Genomic DNA, 18,623 nt, shown 5'->3' on the forward strand with positions numbered 1-18,623 from the left:
CAAAACAGGCTGTGGAAACTACAATAAAATTGAGAGCATAGAGGAAGCCCAATCTGGTGAAATACATGTTATAGAATATCAAGTCTTGTGTGTGGGAAGAGGTTGGCCTTCAAGGGTGCAATAGGAAAACACCATGGTGACACCATGCCCCGAAAAACACAATGTATATATTTATGTAAAATTAGACAGACACGCATATACAAAATTCAATAGAGGACTTTCTGTTCCTAATTAAAACTGACACAATTTCAACTCGGTAGGATTGGCAATTCTAACACTACCATTTGTAAAAATACTCTTGCATTTTTACCAATTTTCAGGAGCCCTAGCAACAGAGCCTCAAGACCAGCTTTGCTGTGGAGTGTTAATAGTTGCTCACATCCGCGGAACAGGCTGCTTGCCTTTGCATTTAGATGTTTGCTTTAGGAATGAACTGTAAGGATGAGGATGTTTATTCAGAAAGATTAAGTGTATTAAAGTGCATTAAGGTTCATCTGCTGCCTGGAAGAAGTTGAATGCAGAATGCAGAATCAGGGTGCAGAGGGTGGTGGTGATGCTGTTTCAATCTGAACATTCCTGTCAGGCATATGCATGTGGGAGAATGTGGGAGGGATGAAAGAAAGGAAGGGGGATGACAGACACATCAGCACACTCATTAGAGCTGCTGCTTGGGAAGGTTCTATTCCCATCAGCTCCCACCCCATTAAATCCAGCTGACATGACAGGAATGCAAGCCTAGAGACAGGGCTCAGGATCATTGCATTTTCTCCTGCCTCTCATTTTAATACACATATGAATTATCAAGTCTTACAAGCCTGCACTGCTTTACTTTCACAAGTGAGTTACCATCTATAAACTGTCAATATGCAGGAATTCATAGAATTCCACTCACCTGTTGCTTTCTGTCTTCATTTGCCAACTGTGTTCATACTGAGTTTACTGCATAAAGAATTTGGCTTCTATCCCAGTTTGACACTGTTATTAATGACGCCTGAGTTAGTTATGCTGATGTTGGATTCACAATGTAGCTGAAAGTGAACTAGTTAGTAGTTTTGTAGTTGAAAAATTCATACTGGAAGATTTGAGAGCATCTAATGCTATACTGCAGGTGTCTTTCTCTCCCTCAAAGTTTATGGCATTCGTCTCTGAAGCTTCCTTCCTTCAGGGCCAGCTTCAGCACCAGGAAAGGAAAGAACTGTTTTTCATATCGCTCGCAGCCATATTAGGCAATTTTGATACACATTGTCTTACTTTCCACAGCATGCAAAATGATTTACATTGAAAAATGTCTTGCATAGTGTTTCTTTCCAAGTCCTTGGGTTGCATTTAGTCCGAGCCTAGGTAGTGACTCACACAGATCTACATAATCCATTCTCTGGACAGTTCAACTGGCCCTGCAGTTTGGAAGCACTTCTCTTAAAAGCAAATAATTTCAAACAAATCACCTGTAAATCAGACTATGTCATAAACAATCTTATTTTCTAAATACGTGTTAGCGTCTCTAGCTGTACATAGTAGTAGAATTATAATGTCTTTAAGATATCTCTCTCTTCCCTTTTCTGTTCCTTGCTTTTGAAGACACATACTTAATCTCTGTCTCACTTGGCTTGGGGTTATGCAAGTCAAACTTGAGCATAGTGACTCATTTTATCAAGTTTCTCCATTGAGATGGTAAAAGAGCATTGTTAGACCAAAAATCCTGAGCCAAGATAAGTTACTGAGGGAACAGAACGTCAATTGTCTGCAAAGTTACCTTCTGTCATCAGGCAGCATGTTTTGAGATTGTCTGTCACCTGAAGAGGTGTAAATACCAGAAAAACTAGTGAAATCAGGAAGATCATAAAAGATACCATCCATTGTAGAAAAGGAATCCTAAAAAGAAAACTTCACTTAATTCTGGAATGCAAGGATTGCAAAGTTAGACAGTTAACCCCTACACCTGAACCTGTGTCTGATGAAAGTCTCAGGTTACATGCAGATAGAATTGTAAATTAATTAGGTTTCAAGCGCTCTGAAAAATGGGATATAATGATACAATACAGAGAAATGGACAAGACAGATCAGCAGAAATCTGTTCCAGGTGGAAAAATGGAAATACCTTTATTATTAGAGACCATGGAAAAATGGAAATACCTTTATTATTAGAGACCGTGAATTCCAGAAACAGAATTTTTCACTGCAATTATCTACAAAAATGAGAACAGTTAGATTCAAAAATGATTAGCCAGATCGACTGGACTGTCAGGTCAAACTTACACTAGCATATTAAAAATTCCTAGAGAAGTTCCTGGGCACCAAAACAAACTAGCATGGGAATGGTACATCTCTACTACGCTAGTAAATTCTTCTAACAACCAAAACTAGGTGTCTGCATACAAATTATTTACTGAAAATGGTTCCTGCCATGTTCTAACTTCCAAACCACACCCAAGAAATATTTGCAAGTGTGCTGCAACTGTCAAAATCATGTCAAAGAACACATTATTCATTTCTAGTATAAATTACTGCATTTCTGTTTCCAGTCTTATTTAGTTTATTAGCATCCCAGAATCTCTTTCAGTACATACAGAACAACTTAATGGTTTATTTAAGAAAGCGGAAATTAGTGTAAGCAAAAACTTGCTCACTTTTAGAGACTGAATCCAATTATTTTTCCCGCAGCAATAACTTTTACTTAGAAACTGAGACGATCTGTTTTCCAATATTGCCTCCACTCATCATGGACTGGAAAGCAGCTTCAAGAGAAATAATGAGATAAATTAGTGCCAAATAAATGTGCCAAGTAACTTTAAAAAAAAAAAGCCTAGAAGCAAATGTATTAAGCAGCTCCCCAAATTAAGAAATAGAAAATAAAAAGCTATTCTGTAATAAACTGCTAAGGGCTGTCTTGTGTAACAATTTAAAAACCCGATTTGTAAGCAACTACTGTGATACACCATGTAAACACTAAACAGAAAGACAAGGAGTGGTTGGAGACTCCACAAATGCTGTAGGTTTTACAAAAGGAAAAGGTTGATACGTACTCTGTGTAGTACAATAAAAATCGGAAGCTGGTGCAAAATAATAAATCTTTGAGTAAAGAAGTATGAAATATGACTGTTATATTTGATCAAATTACTTCAAAATACATATGTATGCCAGTAAACAGCATCGAACTAAATCATCCTCTTCCCTATTACTTCAAAGAGAAGCATTCTTACAGCACATCTTGAATCACCAGGCTCTCCAGCTTTGTCTCCCTGGAGTAACAAGGCCCCCTTCATTCTTACATTTCCTTTGTTACAGATTTTTTGAACAGGCGACAGGCTATTTTTTTTCCTTTAAAATAAATTATTTTTTACTTCGTTTAGCAATCTCTAATACATTTCCCCCTTTCTTGTGTGTACTTTTCAATTTATTTTTTGTTAGAAAACCCAATAACAAGCACTGTTAGAGACTGGGTTTTTTTAAAGCATACAGTCAAGATTTCCAAAACACAATTTTCTCACCCAGAAGTTCTAAGAAATGGGCAGCACCTTAAATCTGTAAGATCAGGCTGGCTATCACCAGTTGCTAAGGTAGCAGTTGAATAACTAATCCCCCCGCCAACAGTAAAACAAACAAACAAATCTGTAAGTTTATAGTCAATAGTTTTTTTTAAACATGAAATAATCTTCTCACAGAACTTAACACCTTGTTAAAAAAATTCTTATAAAAATAATATTTTAGATAAAATACAAAAATCTGAATTTGCAAATGAAACACAGGAGGTAGTTAACCTCTATTGTCATTGTATTTAATCAGACTATTATTCTTAGAAAATGGTATAAAAATCTTACCACCAATGTTTGCTAAGCCTTCTACCACAGTCTCTCTGACCTGTGAATGCAAACAAATTATTTTAGCTCTCTCAAAACACGATAAATACTTCTTAGAAACATGCCATGAAACTGCCATGGAAACTATGACAATCTAAAGTCTTGTCTTGCTGCAATGGACATGTTTGGGCCAGATTCTTCCATCAAGAGGGGACTGAATATTTCCTGATAAACCTATAGGCAATTTAATCCTTCAATCAGAACTGGAACATCCCTGCCCCTGCCAAAATTTCACATCTCAGGATTCTCACAGGAAAACTCACTGATCACCTGAAGAATCAAAAACCAGTTTAGACAGACCACAGATCTAGGCCACTGATTAGATGTAGAAGCTCTTACCTTCAGTTTACCCTCCTGGATCCACTGGCAGAGCTGTAACACACTCGCTTCTTGTTTGTCCATGTAGTTCAACACTAAGAATCTTTCCCTGTGAAAGAAAAGAATGATCCTCCATCTAAGAAAGATTGGCAAGTATATTTTGAAATCTTTACAGATCTTTTCAGAAAACAGTGTTATTGAAACTGAAGGGTTATGAGTTCTAATTACAATGAGACACAGCCAAGAGCTTTGTCATCTCGTTGAGACGGTCCCTGTAGTGGGAGCTTGGAAGAAACCTTGTCTCAGACAAATAATTCTGTTCAAGTATCAGAAAGAAGAGTAATAAAAATCAAGTAGTATCACCAGAATAAACAAACGTCCAGAAAATGCAAGTGAATTTCTATTCTTTTTTATGGTAAGGAGAATAATTAATGGACCTGCAACTAGATGGCAACTATGAATTAACTCTCAGGCTCCCCAACACTTTGCACACCTGGCTGTCACAGCTGTCTATAGAGAATCAAGAGAAACTGAAATGACCATCAAAACCGATAGTTACCTATAGCAATGTACTGACTAAATTCTCCACTGCCTTCTACTATGTATTTTTATCCATTTTTTAAAAGTGCAGACAACAATACAGGGACAAGAAAAGAATTTTGATTAGGTCAATCCGTTTGCACAGAAATCAAGTCTCCCCAACTTTCTGTAATGCAATGAATGAAAAATATCCCAGGACTTTGCTCCTAATCTCTGCCTTAGCTCCACCTGAATCCTGATAGGAGATTCAGCAATTCCCAGAGTCGTAGCAAAAAAAAAAAAAAAAAAAAAAAAAAAATCAATGTTTTGCCAAAGCCCCAAATACTAAAAATGTAATTTCAATACAGTCACTGCATGAGCTGCATCCTTACTTTAAAAATATCTGATTTTCTCTCTGGCTGAACTACTACACTTGGAGAGAAGGCACTCTGCAAAACATCTGAGACAGAACCATGACAACATCTTCCCTTGTACTGAAGAATCTGTCAGAGACTCCAGGACTAAATCAAGCAATCACAAACAAAGCATAACAGACAACTATGTTAACATGTAACAACATCCTTTGCCAGTTTTTATGCTGATACGGACAAATGTAAGAGAGAGAATTTACTGACATTGTGACTATAGTTTCCTTTTTTTAGTATGGCAACATTCTGTTCCAATTACAAGAGCCTATTGCGGATCTACAGATGACCTTCTGAACAGAGTCACAGCATCATGTGCACAAACTACCTGGAACCTGATCACAAGTTCCGGAGGATAAATGTACCTCGTGATATTCCTTTCTTTCCGTATTTTTTCTATGTCAGGAGGCAGCGGAGGAGGATAAGGCACATCTTTGTTATACTGAGAAATCTGTCCACACAGGATGATATGGCTGTTCTGATTCATCTGTTTGGGACAGCACAAAGTACAAAAAATTACATTCCTTGGTCTCAGAAACTAACTTTTCCAGTGATGGAATAGATTATATTGCAAAATTTCCCTGTGGGTATCCTTATTTAGAGCCACATTTCCTAGAAAAGAGTGGGGGAATTGCAGACAGTCCCATTCAACCTCTGACAACATTCAAATAGATAAAAGCAGGCAATAGGGGAAAAATAAATGCTATACAGCGTATGTGTAATTTTAAAAGGCATTAAATACAACGGATATAAGAAACTGTTACCTTACTGTGTGCCTTTTTTGTCGGAGGAGAGGGGTAACAGGACAAAGAATTTTGATACAGCTATTGGATACAGCTGTGATTTAGAGCTCCCAAAGATGGCATTGCCACCAAAGCCTCCCTGCCATGAGACAGAGGAGTTTCACACTAACAATTAAGAGGGCTGGTCAAGAGTTCGGTCTTTTGTGAAGCCAGAAAACCAAAGCTGACAAAACGAAAGATGACTACACTGACAGACAAGGTTTTTAGAATATTACCAAGCCTTCTGGTCAAAGAAGCAAGACTTTCTACTACTATACCGTCAAGCTAATCTAAATGACAAACACTGATTTAAAATATCTGATTTCTCCTCAGGACCAGGATCAGCACCTGAATTAGATCAATGAAGCGCTCTGCTGTATTGCAGGTTGGTCTCCAACATGAATTAATTCAAAGCTGGGCACACAGACATTGGAGAATGACGAGAATAAACCCGACAGCTGGTATAATGACCTGACTTATCACTGCATCACTGATGTCTCCACCAACATTGTCAAAGTAAACATCCACACCGCCTGGGCAGAGTTCACGTAGGTGCTCTGCCACATTCCCCTTCTTGTAATTGATAGCAGCATCAAATCCCATTTCTTGGACCAAAATGGAGCACTTTTCATCTGTGCCAGCGATCCCCACAACTCTAGAGCAGCCCTCCAGGCGGCCAATCTGCAGGAGCACAGTTAAAAAAAACCACAAACAACAACAATAAATACCAAACCACATACACAAACAAAACCAAAAAACAAACAATCAAAAACAAAAACAAAAAAAATCCACCAAAAAATAAAGAGACATTAGATCATTCATCTGCATAAAGGTATCAGGGGGAGGAAGGCAGTCTTAGGGGAATGCTAGTTACACCCCATTCCACTAAACCCCAGGCAGCAAAGTTCAACCCAAGCTCCAATTTCATGTCACACAATTGCCTCTTGTCATTTCCTCCTCACACCTAAAGAAGGGGCAGTTACAACCAAAATCTGCCATCTTTCCAAACTCACTGACTGCATGAGGTTTTGTCTGTAAAGTCATCAACATCTGGCAGTACTGAAGAGGCAAATATAGTATCAAATTACCATCTGCCAAATACCATAACATAGATAATAAAAGGTGAAAAAGATTGCACAATAATCAATTTAAATACATTCTTCATAGATTTGCTTATGTATTCTTTCTTCATAGTTCTTCTGTATTACTAAGTCTTAAGCTTGCTTAATAGCTATTGTGTTTGTATAAATATTTGTATGTATGTACATACACACATACAAACACACCTGCAACATGTTCTGCAAAGCTGAGGAGGATAAAAGGGCTGTAAATCTCAAAACACAAAGGATGTCATGGAAAATAAGAAGAGGGGCTTCCTACATTTTTTACTGACTGTTTTCAAATATAGAAAAAAAGAAAATTGCGGTCAACTCAAAGACTGTTCAAGTGCCAGACTACAATTTAAATTTATAATAAATACATGTATTTATACCATCTACTTTATTTAGGCTAGTGACAAGTAATCACTTGGGCTGTTTGCTCCAACTCCTTTTTCATGACACTTAAGTTTCACACCTAAAACCTCTTTCAGTGAGAGCATGACCCAAACCTGTGAAACTGGCCCTTACCGTGGAATTACACTTGCTCATATGTACAATGATTTTATCTGTACATTTACTAACCAGCATGTTCCAGAGGATAAACCTGGTAAGAGAGCACACTTGTATGTCTCAAGCCTACCCACCTGGCCGGCCAAAGAGCCACAGGCACCGGCTGCGCCGCTCACCACCATGGTCTGATTGGCACCTGCAGCCACGTGTCCCTTCTCTTTTATACCCAACAAGGCTGTCAGTCCTGTGATGCCAGCTGCACCCAGGAAGTAAGAAAGGCGTCCATTTACAAGTTGTGGGACAAGCTACAAAACAGAAACATGGGGTGCTGCTCATCGCTTTTTAAGGTGAGGTTTTGCTCTTTGCTATTTGATTGTCTGAGGACAGAAGACTAACTTAGGATATTTACCAGGCAAAGTACAACCAGTAGGGACAAACTAGCTACAGACTAGGTCTACCTTAATAACAAGTTTATACAAAATGAAACAAAGATTATATTTCCATAGTTTTAGAAGAAGTTTTTAAACAAAGTCACTTGCAAGAACTTTAATTATGGAAATGTCAAAGAACAGTTGTGAGATAAGAAGCTTCCAGCAACAGTGAATCATCCTCATGTTCACACAAACTATAAAATAGTACCGTTTTACGAAATACTGGAATTGCAGATCAGTGGAAAAGGTCTCTAAAGGAAGCAGCTTATTGGAAACTGTACATGTGTAAACTACAACAACTCTTTGTGTTACATGAGGATGATGAACACAATATACCTAATGCAGTTACTTCTCCACATTCAACTTAATGTTGAATACCCTTTCGTAGATGTAAAATCTCAAGTACAAGCTTTCACTAACTCATTAATGAAATAAATTGAATTAAATGTATCTAAAGACTTAAGTCTTATTACTACATTCTTGTGGATCTTAATTCTAACTAGAATTAAGATAATTAACAGAATTAATTAACAGAAGCAGCTTCAGGGAAATTTATTAAAAATCCAACAATTGAAATACTAGTGGTGTGTCTGTGACCAAAAAACAGCATTCACAGCTTTCTTTGCTAAGAAAAGAGATGAACTGATACAGATTGTGCCACCTGTGAGTTGATTTGTGTCCTGGTTTTGTTAAAAACAAGACCAGTTTCTCTTTCAGTGAATTCTTCCTTCCAGCTAAGTTATTCTATGTAACTGTACTTTTCTGAATTTGCCTGCATGTTTTTTGAGACACTGTGCTCCAGAACTGATAAGGGCAACCAACTGAATGCAGAAGAGGCTCATGTTTAGATTTATTGCTATAACAACCAAGAATTCTGGTAAGTCCCATAAGTGAGAGGGGCGTATTTGCACGGAGGGGCGGACAGCACAGGTGACTAAAACTGACCAGCTGAGTATTCCATCCCATCCACATCAACTTGCCTTTTGAGAACTGTTTGCTCCAAAAATGTTGGCTTGTGTTTGACTAAGAAATAGTACCACTAGCCCCTATTTAAAAAAAAAAAAAGAATAGGGCTCGGAAAACAAAAGTAGTGACAACATGGACTTTGTATTTACATTACCTTCTGCAGCAAGCTTCCATCTAGAATGGCCACTGTCTGCCAGGGCCAGCTGAAGGAAGTGACAACATCTCCTTTAGCAAGGCTGTCGTACTTGCTCTCCTCCACAACCCCAACGCCCCCACCATCAGCAACTTCAGCCAGCTGCCAGGGCAGGAGGTAATCTGAGCCCGTGTCCTCATTCATCCGGCAGCGCTGAAAGACAAGGCTTTAACGAGAGGATCTGGTGTAACACGTGATTTGGTTATAAGTTCAACTTAAGCTGAGGATGAGATATGTTCAAAACTTCAAACACAAAGAGCTGCTAAAAAAATCTCTCAATAAGCCCCAAAATATTCAAAATCTTTTCTTAGATCCTTCTTTCCCCGCATTTGCTTGGTACAAAAGGAGGACAGACCATTCTGACCTCTTCCAACAGTATGTTCTGTAGACACTGCCCCAAAGTCAGCTGTGCAAACAAAGATGACTGGCTTAGCTCTGACAAGAATCCCATAAATGCCATTCCTTAACTGGATGAATCAGAGAAACACAGGATTGAAAAAAACCACACTCAAGTCATCTAGTCCATGCTTATGCTCTAAAGAACAGTCAAATATACGCAGACCATCCCTGACAGAGATCTGTGTAATAACATCCCTTGAAATCTAAGGGTTTTTTTCTCTGTATCTCCACCTGTAAGCTGAGTTAGTACTTCAGGATTCTTAAACTCTTCCATAATTCCCAAGCTAAACCTACTCTTCTGAAATTAAGACTGTTTCTCTTCTACTGTCTCCACCTATGCATGGAACAAATGATCAGAATTCTCTTTATAGCAAACTTGTACATACTATCAGACTGGATCTGTCTGGTTCTCCTACCTTCTCTTCCATTTCAACTCACAACTCTCCCAACCACATCATTTCTACAGCTTTGCAGAATTAGGTGCAAGTGCTGGTTATGGCTTCATTCATCAATCCTCCCTCTGTTTCCATTATTTACAAATTATTGACACATTCTTTTTGCCTGCCACCACACACTTAAGGAGAACATCTGACTTTCATTTGTAAACAAACTGTTAATAGCCAACTAACATTTAAATTGAATCACGTGTTTTGTCTGGAAGTATTTTGCCTGATCATGTCCTTCTCTTGCTTCATCATGTAATATCCTTTCTCCTCTACCCACACTCAGTTCATTCCATGGGGGGAAAAAAAAAAGTTTAAAATGTATATAAAAAGGCAAAGTTCAGAAAAAGCTGACACAAACAATGGTATACCAGGACTCATGATCTCTTCCTTGTCCTATGAAGTCATACTCCTGTATATATCACAAACAAATCAATGCCAAATTCCTTCCCAATACAACTCCATCAAAATAAACAGAATTACCAAGTTATACTTCAGGTACATTTGTCCTGTAACTGGTAGCTGTCATGATGTTTAGCACCACAGTTGAAGATATTTTAAAAACAAGTTCTGGCGTAGCTCTAAGTCCATCACCCACCATGTAGGGGTCCACCGAGAGATAAAGGGTTCTAACACGCACTTGTCCCGCTTGGATAGTATCTGGTATTGTACTTTGTTCCAGTCGGAAGTTTTCAGCCACTGGCTCTCCATTCTTACCTAAAATTATTTAAAATCAAACAAATAAAATTAACCAATATAGAGCTTCCCTTAATCAATCCGGGAAGACCTTTTTTTAAGGTAGTCCTTTCTGAAATAGGTTAGGCTATATCTTTACTCAGGTATAAAACTACTGACCAACTTTCAGATTTTGTCTCGCAAACCATGATTCAAATGGGTGCACCGCCACCATCCAAACTGATGACCAGCTGATCTGTCAGCTTATGCTTACCAGCGCCAGCATCAGGCACCTGCACCGACAGTTTCCCTACTGTTTGCCGCACGTAATTTTTATTAACAGTTAGGCTAAAATTAAAAAAAAGGGGCCGTTCCAATTCTCAAAGAACAGTTCAGTATGCCCTATGTGCTGAAAAGCCTGCAACCTTCAAAACACAGACAGGCATTGGGACTTCTCTCACATAACAAAACTACCATGTACTATTTTGCCAGCAGCAAATGACCATACATTTTAACCAGGTAAATTTTAAACTCTCACTTTTCAGTCTCTTCTGACTCAGTGAGATGGGGGGAAGAAAGACCATTGCCACTGCACATTTATATGTTGCAAGAGCATCCTTTCGTGGCTACAGACATACCTCCTTAAATTAAAGCTTCCAAAACCACTTATAAAACATAATGGGAGGCTTCATCCTCAGGTTGGTACCACATGCAGCAGATCGATCAGACTGACAACTGTAACTGGGTAACTAGAGCAGGCTACTACTGTAACATTTGATTTGCACTAGAAAAGACTTATTTGCAGGGCACACAATGGTTCTTACCTCCTAGGACTATTTTGGCATTGAGCAGCAAAAAATATCTCCCCAAAAACTTAGTGCACACATCTGTGTCTTCTATAACAGGCAATTTATAAACTCACCATTCAAAAAATTGTGCTGACATCTGTAACAAGGCAAATGTGTAAGCAAGGAAGTAAACAAATAGAAGTTTAAATTTAAAAAACAAACACTTTGAAACACGGGAGGAAGAAAAGATGCAATATTTACTGAAAGGAAACAAAAATGAAGAGTAACAAAATACTTTTTTAAGTTCTCTCTTAAAGTGCAAAAAGAACAAATGTTAGAACTAAAGATTAACGTTTGCTAATCTTTTTCAACTTTGCATGCCTACACTTAGGATTCTCTCATATATTATGCATTAACCTTTTTTTTTTTACCCAAGAGTTTAAATCTGTGTATATTGACTAAACAAATACAACTCACAATAAACTTTACTTATTGCTGAATGCAATATTAAGATATGTAAGTGTCAGTATCTTCAGTTAGTGTCTGTTTCTACCCTCAACATTTTGAGCACTAGGCAACCATAACAAACAGATTGCTCCTTTATCAGAGAGAAATACATACCAGGGCGTGAATTCAGCACTACTCTCTGTATAATCATCCCTGCTTTTGCAGCAGTTTCACACTGGACTCCTACAAAGGAAAACATCATTTGAAGGACTGAAACATAAATTTTCTTGAAAAAGAATATCGGGCAGAGTATTTTGTAATTTGGAAACTGGGGATGAAATATGTGGCCCAGCAACTTCAGCATCCATGCCCAAGAATCACGTAAGACAACGTCAAACGTAAAATAAACAAACTTGTGAATAAAGAGTTTCCAAGTTTACCTAGTTAAAGCCATGGTTTTATACAATATCACAGTAGCATCTTCTGAAAAGACTTAAAATTATAATGTATCGTGCTCCTTGTAAGATCATCACCACCCCCTACCAGGCTGTAGGAGACGCACGTGGTTTGCTTTCCTGTGCCGACTCAGGACACTCTGTGCCGACCTAAAAGACTCCGAGGCAGCTTTGCACGTGTCAGCCAGATGCAGCTCAGTAAAAGGCACACATGCCAGTAACAGCAGCACGCGGGTATAAAATTAAAAGAGATTGTTGATGTTTTCACATGAAATAGCCAGTCTATCAGCAGTTTATTTTCCTCTAAGAAACGGTCTGTCCCAGAGACAAGGAAGAATTACAACAGATCACCACTTGACCTGTTTTACTGAAAAATTTCTCCTTCAATTTCAACAGTTTAAAAGAGGATTGGAAATCTGTGTTCTTGCCGCTGTGAGAGGCCAAAGTGGTCAAAAGGGAATGAACCTGATTTAAAAGGAGAAAAATTGTCTTACATGCCTTCAGAACTAATACAAAATAAAAACATTCTTACTAATATTCTCAGCTGAGTGCAGCAATAACCAGCCTCCACAAAAACCAAAGACGTTAAGGAATGAAACATGATAGCTGATGCCTTTGTCATAATATTTCTTCTGCTGACAAGAACAGCAAATTGGACTGAAGCTAAACAGATGAGCCTAGGAAGAGAACATCACCACTCATCTAACATCTTTAGTCTCTGAGCATTGCAAAATACAGAACTTTCTGTCTGTAATATTATGGGGCTCACATTACAGCACCCACAGGCCATCAAGAACTACAGCCTGGAGTGCTGAAAAACAAAATTAAAAAGTTATCAGGAGAAAATGGGCATATCCTTGGCCTTTCTCTCTCCTCTAAAATCTACAACTTACTCAAACCAAAGGTATCTTGTTCATAAACCAGATGAAGGTTTAAAATTTGATCGTTTGCACTTGAAAAGTTACTTATTAGCTTAAAATGATTCAAGAGTTATTTTCTTTTCAGTATTTCAACACCTAAGGGTGCTACAAGAAATGGATCTCAAATATGTCTTCACAGTGCCACATCAGTGAAAAATAAGTGATGTGTACAGTTCTTTGGACAAAACAATGTAGAACATCAGTCTACAACAAAAGAAAAGCCACACTTGGATGAAATTACTAGTTACTGTTTAAAAACAAACAGAATAAGAGCATCGAAAATACAGGAGTTAACAGTTAAAGAGAGAAATTAAAATCCATTTTTATATCCACACAGTTAATACAATCTCTGGAATAAATGTACTCATGTAAAACCCTAACAGGAAGGATGGCCTGGTATCAGCTTGGGCAGATCTTGGGTTCAGCATCATACTTCGCTAAAGAATTCCTGTGTCACCTGGGCACATCACTTTGTACTTCTTGTATAAAATATTTTGCAGAACAAAATTCCAAATTCCTCTTCAAAACTTCAAAGTGGAAAGGTCTATACCCATAACTGATAACATTTGCATAGCAAAATTACATTCAAGTGGTACAGTTATTATTCCCAAAGCAATTTTCTTAGCATGTGAGAATTTGTGCTAGTTCAATGAGCATTTGATAAACTGTCAGATGTGCCCAGTGCAATTTGAAAGGACGACCATACTCCAGTGAACAATTTGTGCACATACAGTACTTGGCTTAACTTTATAACCACTAATGAGCCGGAATAACAGGTTAAGAATGCAGCAAATATAAACCAACAGTGATGTGACAGCTCACATGAAATCTGGGCAAATCATTCCTTTCTATACTATTCATATTCAGTTCAAATCTATCCATGGTTTTAAGGATTTGATCCACTGTTTATAAACCAAAGTAGGTAGAACCACTGCAGAGCTCATGTCTCACAGAAAGGCCCACTGTCACTACTGCTGACTCCATTTCTGTTATCCTGAAACCAAATACCTATATTATGCAAATGTAAAAACCCAATCTGAACAAGAAAAAAAACAATGAACAGCATTTTTATTGTGCCTAACAGATACTTGCAATATCTGCTTTCTGTGATAGTACAGAGAAAAACTACAGTTCTTAAAAAAAAAAAAAAAGCCAAAGATATTAACATATTAAAAGAAAGAAGAAGCAATACAAAGTTTAGATTACTTTGAGTTCCTGACATTGTGAGGGAACAAAAATCCTTCTGATTTCCCAGGCCAGTTTCACAGCTTTTGGTTGAGAAGCCTGTGTACTAATTCAATTTGAACATCTTCCACATACTGTGAGTGGGTGAACAGAAAGTGAGGCTGGCAACTGAACTGTCACTCATCCCATGACAGCTGTCACAGTAAAATACAGCACTGGAGATGGACATTTACTTCTAAATATGACTGTACTTTACAGTGGAAGCCAGTAATGCCATTATACAAGCAAATGTTCACACCAATATCATAACATAATAAGAAACAATCAAATTTTCCTTACATTCTAAAAATATGAAAGTGACTAAAGAAAATAAGTAGAAGCACCATTCTTTAGCACCATAAACTGCAGAAAGCTTTTGGAGAAAGAGAACATACTTTTTTAAAGTGAAATAAAGTAGATTTCTATCATATACATAATCCTTTTCAATGTATGTGTAATGCCAGTGTGAAGGATGCTTTTGACATCTTTTTTTAAAGATCAACATGAAGCAACATGCATTGCTATTTTTTAGCTTTTCCAAACAAAAATAACCTCAGTTGACTTTACTCTTTAAATCAAATGGAGTAAAAATTGCAAGTTTTAACATCATCATTATACGCCAAGATCACCTGACCCACCCAGTGAGCACAACAGGAGCACTGAGCACAACAGGAGAATCTCCAGAGTCTCAAGTATGTTTCAGTCCAGTTTTATTTTTATGCCTTTCTCCAATTGCCTTTCTTTTCCCGTTTTTGCAGAGAGATGCATGACAACTCATTTTAAAAATGTTAAATAAATTCCTCAGAGCTAAAATGCTCCAGTTTGTCCTCGGCTTGGTTCCTAGAAGTTGTTTTTGGGACTGCCCATAAGACACTTTTCAGTTACATAAGATTTTGCCAAAACGATTCACCTGCTTCCAAGTTGTTAGACCCCATGCCAGGTGCAATCTAATAAAAAATGAAAGAGCAGGTAGTTTATCACTCCTGTATCAGGCCCAGGCAGCACGGAGGAAGAAGGCAGTCCATCTACATGGAGGAAAAGTAAGACTGGAAATCTTCTGAAACTGTAGTGTCAAAATGGCTGGAACAAGGATCCTCAGAGGAAATGCACAGAAAGAAATATCAAGGAAGAACGAGGAACACGCAGGAAGGAAAGATGGGAAGGACTGGCACTAGGAGTCAGTGAGAACAGAGAAATGCAGCAAGAACAGCAGCTTGAAGGCAAGTAAAGCAGGGAAGAGAGAAACAGAATGGGGAGAGACCTGGAGAAACTGAGAATGATAAATGAGGAGATGGAATCAAGGAAACAGAGATGGGAATGGCTGGGTAAGAAGCAAAAAAATGGTAACTGGCAAGGTGAGGTGAAAAGAAATGGAAAAGTAAATGTAATGGACTAGGCACCAAAGTGTCTACCACGTCCCAAGGAAGCTCTGCATTTGAAGAATGTTAATTAAACCACCAACTCGAGTTTTCAAAAAGTAGAAGCCAAAATCAATACTGACTGTCATGAATAGAGAAAAACATGTCATAAAAAGATAAGTACTTTCATAAACTTAACTAATAAATCCAGATTTCTTAATGTTTCAAATCTCATCATGGAATTCTCTGGTGTAAGTGAAGTTCCTCCCATAGTGCTTTCTCCATGTGGGTTCTCTGACACGCTGCCAGGGTTGAGGGCAGGCTGCAGGCTTTTACTCAAGAAGGAAAAAGGTAAAAAAGGAAGAATGACAATAATAGCAGTATCTTGATCCAGCCTTTTGTTTGTTATATTACCTGAAACCCAGTATCTTTGACCTTTTTATCAAATTTGACTGACACAGAGCAAAAGTTCCAGTAAGTATACACACTCATATCTACACACAAAAGGATTGTATAAACTTTAACTTTTTCCAGAATTAGGTGTCAAAAAAAGCTGAAAGCTCTCAGGTACCACCTCTTTGGCTTTTTTTTTTTTTTTTAATAAATAGTTGTGTTGTACTAGAGTTGCTAAAAATTGTTTAAAACTACCCATACAGAAGGCTCTATTTTCTTCTTAGTGGAATTTCGAGTCGGCAACGAACACAAGCATGCAGATCGCTCCCAGGAGGGACAAGCAGCATTTTCAGTACCTGGCACTTCCCTGATGAGCCCGTGATACAGCAACCCCAAAGACTGACCGATTATCCACTTTCCCAGGCATGACCCAACTCAGAAATCCTTGCTGTCAAAGCTGAGAGGCTGCCCCGCACCAGCTTCAGAAGCTACAGACAGAACAAGGTAGGAGCGAGAACCCCAGGGCGGTGAGGAGCAACGTTCACACTTACGGGCTGCACAGAAGCCCTTGACGTGGGTGCTGAGGAACCCCAAAGGATTCCCCCATCCGTCCCTCACGGCCACGGTTTGATTCGGGCTCAGTAAAGCCAGACTGACGCTCCTGTACTAAAGATCAGGCAATCCCAACAGTCTCTTCCAATCATCAAACCTTTGCCCCCGCCTACCCTGCAACGACGAGCCGCCAGCCCCCGAGGAAATGGCTCCTGGGAAGGGGCGCAGGGACGCTGCCGCGACAGAGTGCTCGGAGGGCGCTGCCAAGCTTCCCCCCAGGCACAACGAGGTCGGAGACCCTTGCGGCTCCACACCGGGTACCAAGGCACACTTATCTCGGCAGGGAAAGCAAGCGAGCGCCCGATGCCCCGTCCCTGGAACCTCCAAGGTCGCACTTCCCGACTCTGCCCGGCCGGGACGGCACCACCACCGCGCATGCGAACGGGCCTTAAACGAGGAAATGCCGCTTAAAGAGGCGGTGCTGGGCCCCAGCCCGGCCCCTGGCTGGCGGGGAGAGCTGGAGGGGCGACAGGTGGCGGGGAATGTCAGCGGCCTCCCGGCGGCAACAGGCGCCGTTTTGCTCTCTCCACCTATTTCGTGGGGAGGGGCTGTGGGCTGGAGTGTCCCACCCTGAGGCCCGGCTGCCTCTGCGGGTGAGATGATGGCGGCTCATCTCCGGAGGTGCTGGGAAAAGGCACTTGAAGCTTGTGAGGGGTTTTCATCGAGAGAGGGTAGCACTAAGAGATACTCCTTGCATGTGCTAACAGATGAGAATTTGTTCATTGATGTGATACAAGGCTCATTGATCTCATCAATGTTTATAAGTATCTCAAGGGTGGATGTCAAGAGGGTGGGACCAGACTCCTTTCAGTGGTGCCCAACAATATGATGAGGGGCAACAGGCACAAGCTGGAGCATAGAAGGTTCCATCTGAATATGAGGAGAAACTTGTTTACTTGGAGGGTGGCAGAGCACTAGAACAGGCTGCCCAGAGAGGCTGTGGAGTCTCCTTCTCTGGAGGCATTCAAACCCACCTGGACACATTCCTGTGCAACCTGCTCTGGGTGACCCTGCTTTAGCGGGTGGGATGGACTAGATGATCTCTAGAGGTCCCTTCCAACCCCAATCATTCTGTGATTCTGTGAAGGCTGTGTTCCTAAAGTTCCAGCAAAGTTGTTGTTACATACAATATAATGTTGTATATACCATATACTTTTGCCATGCTTGAATACAAATAAAGAGGCATTTTTACTTAAAGACCAGGCTGCAGGAGGATGAACAACTCCCCTGGGACTGGGCCCAGGCCCTGGTGCTGCCCAACTGGATGACTCTGGGTGCTTGCCCAGTGTTGCAGTGAGTCACCTCACTGGAAAGGCAAACAGGTCTGTGAAGTGAGTCGGTGGAAACCACTGTGGAGCTTAAAATGACCACTTGAAACACTGAAAAACCTCTTCCAGGCTAATGATGCTGGTGACTTTGTACTCTGCCTCTCACATAAAGGCAGGCTAAGCCTTTCTGTTGTAGCTTTACCCACAGCACTTTAATACAGGCCTAAGTGAATTATTTAATTTGCGCCACCATAATAGGCAAAACTTTACATTTCACATCAGTTGAAATAACAGCATTGGAACTGGGATAGTGTAGGGCAAAATACGAGGTATCTTAATAAGGTGATTCATATCTCCATACTTCTTTTTTTTCCCAAACTTGTATCAGTTGATCTACTATAAGGTCAACGTCATACCAGTGTAATGCACTGGAAGTAAGTACTCAGGATTGAAGTCCTCATAGCTTCAAACAGGCGTATCTTGTGTGTAGAAGGCCTGCATTAAAATGAATGAATACTGGCTTGCCTCATACTTATGCAA

The 18,623-nt window shown here is 39.5% G+C and overlaps 1 protein-coding gene across 7 annotated transcripts; it reads right to left on the bottom strand.

The window, feature by feature from the left end:
* Positions 1–2,072: 2,072 nt before the first annotated feature.
* PTGR2 (prostaglandin reductase 2) lies at positions 2,073–17,196 on the bottom strand. Of its 7 annotated transcripts, none has more exons than XM_065839079.2 (10): positions 16,929–17,196; positions 12,028–12,096; positions 10,542–10,660; positions 9,063–9,254; positions 7,646–7,816; positions 6,373–6,582; positions 5,485–5,606; positions 4,197–4,284; positions 3,819–3,858; positions 2,073–2,735 (listed from the first exon to the last, which is right to left on the bottom strand). In XM_065839079.2, exons 2-10 carry the CDS (start codon positions 12,062–12,064, stop codon positions 2,671–2,673), a joined length of 1,044 nt encoding a protein of 347 aa, XP_065695151.1. In that variant the 5' UTR covers positions 12,065–12,096; positions 16,929–17,196; the 3' UTR covers positions 2,073–2,670. The 7 variants fall into 7 exon arrangements, with proteins under 7 accessions (XP_065695151.1, XP_065695149.1, XP_065695148.1 ...); XM_065839077.2 differs by having other exon boundaries at positions 9,063–9,267; positions 16,929–16,995; XM_065839076.2 differs by lacking the exon at positions 16,929–17,196 and adding an exon at positions 16,755–16,885.
* Positions 17,197–18,623: the final 1,427 nt, after the last annotated feature.

This window comes from Patagioenas fasciata, chromosome 5, assembly GCF_037038585.1.
Source record: "Patagioenas fasciata isolate bPatFas1 chromosome 5, bPatFas1.hap1, whole genome shotgun sequence".
Lineage (NCBI taxonomy): Eukaryota > Metazoa > Chordata > Aves > Columbiformes > Columbidae > Patagioenas > Patagioenas fasciata.

Coding starts and splice junctions, on each gene's coding strand:
- PTGR2 (XM_065839079.2), bottom strand. CDS start 12,064: ATGATTATACAGAGAGTAGTGCTGAATTCACGCCCTG. Junction 7,817..9,062: donor ATGGAAGCTTGCTGCAGAAG/GTAATGTAAATA, acceptor TCTGTTTTGTAG/CTTGTCCCACAACTTGTAAA. Junction 4,285..5,484: donor AAAGAAAGGAATATCACGAG/GTACATTTATCC, acceptor TTTCTTTCACAG/GGAAAGATTCTTAGTGTTGA.